General features: G+C 47.9%; 1 protein-coding gene across 1 annotated transcript in view; it reads left to right on the top strand.

Moving 5' to 3' along the window:
• LOC106806151 (glutamyl aminopeptidase-like) overlaps positions 1-5,706 on the top strand; it is a 29,997-nt gene extending 24,291 nt beyond the window's left edge. The window contains exons 12-16 of the mRNA XM_014808014.1: positions 704-808; positions 1,048-1,215; positions 1,734-1,874; positions 3,637-3,718; positions 5,629-5,706. Coding sequence (XP_014663500.1) covers positions 704-808; positions 1,048-1,215; positions 1,734-1,874; positions 3,637-3,718; positions 5,629-5,706 — 574 coding nt within the window. The remainder of the gene's footprint in view (positions 1-703; positions 809-1,047; positions 1,216-1,733; positions 1,875-3,636; positions 3,719-5,628) is intronic.
• The last annotated feature ends 64 nt before the right edge of the window (positions 5,707-5,770 follow it).

Below are 5,770 nucleotides of genomic sequence, written 5' to 3'. Positions count from 1 at the left end.
ATGCCTGTAGAAACTACATCAGGACTGTGTGAACCCCCTCAGGCCTGTATGAACTCCCTCAGGCCTGTATGAACTCCCTCAGGCCTGTATGAACTCCCTCAGACTTGTATGAACTCTCTCAGGCCTGTATGCACTCCCGCAGGCCTGTATGGACGTCCTCAGGCCTGTATGAACTTCCTCAGACATGCATGAACTCCCTCAGGCTATATGAACGCCTTCAGGGCCACGCCTGGCGTGTTGCTGGTTGCACGCTATTGTTTGATGTAAGCAACTTACACTTGCGAACGAGGAATATGAAGAAGAACTGGCAGCACTCGGCGACGGTGAGAATGGAGATGCCCATGCACAGGCCAAACATGCCGCCGATCTCCGAAAACAAACTCACCACCTAGAGTATAGTCAGAGGTGAGATATAAAATATATACCAGATAATTATACAGAAATAAAGTACTAATTACTTGTTGTGTGTGTGTGTGTGTGTGTGTGTGTGTGTGTGTGTGTGTGTGTGTGTGTGTGTGTGTGTGCGTGCGTGTGTGTGTGCGTGTGTGTGCGTGCGTGTGTAGGCGCGCGCGTACATGTGCATGTGTATGCGTGTGAGCGAGCGAGCGAAAGAGAGGGAGGGAGATAAATAGCAAAGAGAGTCAGCAAACGTCTGCAGCCCTTTAATTGAATGTCGATTCCGACGCTCTCGCCCTAATTGCAGAGATATACGCATTGAGCTGTTAAATGCGGCTTTGAAATACGGACACGGAAGTACCCAGCAACACGCCTATAATTTCTTCGCTAATTGGAGGACTGCAAACAAAAGGTACGTTAATACGGAAGACGAGAATAAATCGCGCTTTGCGTTCAAAATCTATATTGCCTCGTTCACCGTTGGTTCGAACACGTCTACTGTGTGTGACAACGGAATGATGCCAACTTCGACGTCACGGACATTGATTTGCTGCAGAGTACGCGAGGACAGGAACGCATATGACGTTGCCTAGGACAGGCGTGTTGCGTAAATGCTCTTTAGGCTCGTAGCCTCTCCCCTACGTTTTTCAGCATTCCTGCTAACTTCCGCGGCCTAGCCTACCAAGCTGGCGCGATGAGCGGTAATAATGGAGACTGGGACTACCTTTTCGAATACGCACAGAGAACGTTAGTCGCCAGCGACCGCCACACCGTCTACGACGCCCTAGCGACCACAAAGGAGCCCTGGTTACTGCAGCGGTAATGTAGCGAGAGTGGTTGCTAAGCTCGAAACTCGCGGTTGGATGCGGGGGGAGGGTAATTTCGACTCGGTTGTCTGTACTACGATCGGCCATGTCGCGCATGCCGTCATCGCCAGAGCAAACTTCCGCCATCGCCTGCACAAATTACACGGCCTTTTCCCCGGCGCGCTCCTCCTGTCGCGGTGATATATTCCACGCAATTCCATCCAACTCCGGCAACTTCACTGAAATACGTAATGGCATCAATTCTGCCAGCGCGCATTGATCTTATTACCACTCTCGGCCTGTTATAATCCACGCGCGTCAATGGGTTATGCAGGCCTACGCGGCGAGTAACACAACACTCCGCTGTAGCTACGCCTCCGCTCATCGCACATACACTAGCTTGTGAAGCCAACCATCCACGTCACCCGCGCGATGTCCGTATATATTGTTATCGGTGATAGATCAGATGACGGTAATCACTTTGCGTTAATGACTCTCCTATACGAATATTATGTCTATTCGTGTTATTAGGTATCTCAACTATGCGCTGAACGGCACTGTGCTGAAGAAGTGGGACTTCTCCCGCGCCATCGGTGCTCTCGGCCACGGCCTGCTCAGCCGCACGATCAGCTTCAACTTCATGCTGAGCAACTGGAAGACCATCGAAGACAAGTAAGCTGAGTACTCGGTCGTGGTTCGACCACGCCTCTCCTCGATTTTATTAGTCATATGCGCCGTAGCGTGATGTCTAAGGCTCTCGAATGAGGTTTTTGAATTGTTAATGTCTATAATAATAATAATAATAGTAATAATAATAATCCACCACCAAAACTACCGCCGCCGCCGCTGCCGCCGTTACTGTCACAGCCAGCATCAACAACAACATCCCCTAAGAAAAACAATAACAACAACAGAAACAAGAAGACAACGACAACAGTTTTAATACCAATAATAATTAGACATGTAATAATTTATATTACACGTAGCTCAATTTATGTCACCGTTCTCACTGTTGTTAATTATCGATGTGAAATGGCACATTACACAAATTACGTACAATTTCATAGCGTGCTTAATGCCAATTAAATTAATCTGATGTGTGTCAATGGCACGCGAAATGCCCGTGTGCGCAAACCAGTGCGCGATGCGCAAAATTAGCTAAAAACCTGCTAAAAATCTATTAACTAACGTGCCATTACGTAAATTGGAAATATATTTAATCCTTATGTAAGACAATGTGTGTCACGAAGCTGGTGGGTCATTACGAGTAGCTGAACTGCGTCCACCGTCACTCGCGTCTCTGTGTCTAACTAGACTCGAGTAAGGTTGGCCATAAGAAGTTTCGATGTGTAGAATAAACAATATATTGTCTATCCAGAGATCAGTAGCGATCCTATCATACATTTATATAATATATCTATTGAAACGATTCCCGACTGAGTGCACAGGATATAGCACGGTTCGTGATAGTAGATTAAGTTTCCAGACGGAGGACATACAATATAGCAAGGATGGCGTTAGTAGATAAGGACTCCAGGCGGAGAGCATACGATATGGCAAGGATCGCCTTAGTTGATTGGGACCCAAGAGGGAGGGCATACGATATAACAAGGGCGGCATTAGTCGATAAGGACCCCAGACGGAGAGCATACGATATAGCATGGATCACGTTCGTAGATCCCAAGGCCCCAGACTGAAGCCATACGATAAAACAAGTCACATGCTAGTAGATAAGGACGCCAGACCGAGGGAGGGATTACGATACGACAAAATTCGTGGTAATAGATCACGACCCCAGGCGGAGGTCACCCCCGATATAGCAAGATACGCGTTGGTCTGCCGCAACGCGGAACTGGAGAAGAGGGAGAGAGAGAGAGAGCGAGAGAGAGAGAGCGAGAGAGACAGAGAAAGAGAGAATGAGAGAGAGAGAGAGAGAGAGAGAGAGCGCGCGAGAGAGAGAGTATATGACCGCACTGTGGTTCTAAATGCACGCCAGCGCCGACACCGCTGCATGCAATCAACAGCGTATATATTACGGCGGTCTCCAGTGAACTTCGGTGACGGGATTACTCGTATAGATGGACGCGAGCGTCGTCGCTGGTGACGCCGCGATTGAAGATGGCGTGTGCACACAGCCGCCATCTTTCCTTGCACGGCACGTCTGCACATTATCCGTAGTTTCTGTCACTTGTGTGATGGCGGAAGAGGGATCATTTTAGGATAGAGCGACGCTAGGGGCGCATTCGATACGTTTATGTTATGGCTAAAATAGCAACACGTACACGCGATAAAAAACACAACCGCCACAGTATAGCTTGATACGGAACTACAGATGAAAATCCTAACATGTATAGACAGGCGCACGTACGTGAGGGAGCGAAGCGCGTATATTATATTATATAATTATATGTATAATATTATGATTTTTTTTCAGATTTGGCGGTAATCCGTGGGCGATGGATAAAATCTTACGTGAGATTGTAATGGGCGTGAACACGGAGGACGAGCAGAACAAGGTAGAGAAATATCAGCCATAAGTTATTAGCCATTAATTAGATTACAATAGCGACTGCGATCGTCGGTCACGTGCGCACACGCGTCATCTAATTTCACTAATTAGTTATTAAGTTAATCTAACTAATTGATATCGAATTTCCTCCTGAAATGAAATTGTTTCGCCTGCAACAATATGGCAATGGAACATCGGATGAAATGAACGCTGGGTTCCGACTATCTGGCTCTATACAGGCGGCCGAGCGTCAGGGAGACGTAATTCCGCTGAAGTCGGCATGGCGTGTATAGAGAGGGGCAAGGCAATAGACACGTTCAAATCGTGGGCTATCAGGAAAATTGCATTTGTCGCGCTGCGGTCTGAATGCACGCCCGGTGAGCGGGAGGCTAGACGACTTCACTGCCGCAAAAGTGTTGTTATATTAATCAAAATAATTATCGACGCAGGTATACCTTGGTGATTCGCGCTTCCTTATCGCTCGGCTCATCGACAACCGCCCGCAAAACCGCACACCGCGCCTTTCACGGGTTGAAACAGGAAAATTAAAACTTCAAATCATGGTCACGTGTGTGTGTGTTTTTAAAACTATTGTCTTTTCAAATAATTAGCGAGACAAACGTGGCAGACAAATATAATCTAGCTCTAGGCGAGACAAAAAAGCAAATAAATTGATTGCACAGAAGCTAATAACGTGCTTCTGTCGTTGCTATTATGTCCTCTTGATAAATGACTATTTCCGGTGACATGAGGAAATACGTCACGCCCCTCTCACTCAGTTACAAACAATACGGTGACGCGTAAGAAATGGTGCAGCAGAAGAGGGGAAAAAAACGGCATTGACATTCAAATGACGCCGAAATCATCGATTTTGTTTTCAGCGCTCACGTATCCCTACTCTGAGAATAGCACGGCGCGTGTCATAGCGAATGTTTCCATTACATTTAAGCCCTGGCATTTGCAATATCATTACTGCATGTAGGCAATAATTCACAGATGAAATCCGGCCGCGTGAATCCCTGGCGAGAAGAAATGTGGAGAAAAAATTTAACCTTGCGCGAAATCCTGTGCGTGCTGTGTGTGAGAGAGGGAAAGAGGGGAAGGGGAAGAGAGAGAGGGAGAGAGAGAGAAGGAGAGCGAGAAAGAGAGGGGAGAGCGAGAAAGGAGAGAAAGGAGCGAGAGAGAGAGAGAGACGAGAGAGGAGAGAGAGAGAGAGCGAGAGAGAGGAGAGAGAGAGCGAGAGAGAGAAGAGAGAGAGAGAGAGAGAAGAGAGAAGAGAGAGAGAGAGAGAGAGAGCGCTGCGCGCGCGCAAGAAAGAATGGTAAGTAAGTGTGTGCGCACAGAAAAAGAAAGAGAAGAGAAGCATAAATGAGCGTGAAAGAAAAGGGACAACGCGAAAGACAGAGTATGCGTGAGTGAGTGAGAACATTTAGCATAGATAGAGATAGCGGAGAGGAGAGAAAATGATAAAAATGGTCGGGAATGGAAGAGAGAGTGTGTAAGAGAGCTTTAGAATGTTGCGCGCGAATCTGAACACAGAAACTCAAAGCGACACCCGCTCGCCTCTCTCTCTCTCCTCTCTCTCTCTCTCTCTCTCTCTCTCTCTCTCTCTCTCTCTCTCTATCTCTATCATGTCACTCTCGCTTTCTCTTTCTCTCTCTCTATCTCTAGCTGTCACTCTCGCTTTCTCTTTCTCCTCTCTCTCTCTCTCTCTTTCTCTCTCTCTCTCATCTGTCACTCTCGCTTTTTCTCTTTCTCTCGTCTCTCTCTCTCTCTCTCTCTCCATCTCGCTCGTCGCTCTCTCTCCAAATGTCGTTCACATCACGCTCACTCTCTACGGACATATATTATACTCCGCGCCGATGCTTGGCCGACGATCAATGTTAATGCAGCGTTCTTCTTTGTCGTCGTCCGCAGCTCAGCGACATTCTCGGCGAGGAGTCGTCGGAGGCGGTGTCTACTCATCGGCGGCGGCCCGAGGCCTTGACCTGGTGAAGGCGAACATCGAGTGGGTCGGGCGCACGCGATGGGTCGGAGCGATTCTAGCCGGGTGCGAGGC

Source organism: Priapulus caudatus, unplaced genomic scaffold (genome assembly GCF_000485595.1).
Source record: "Priapulus caudatus unplaced genomic scaffold, Priapulus_caudatus-5.0.1 Scaffold144, whole genome shotgun sequence".
Lineage (NCBI taxonomy): Eukaryota > Metazoa > Priapulida > Priapulimorpha > Priapulimorphida > Priapulidae > Priapulus > Priapulus caudatus.
The sequence above is the reverse complement of the archived record's forward strand: the minus strand, read 5'-3'. Positions and strand labels throughout refer to the sequence as shown.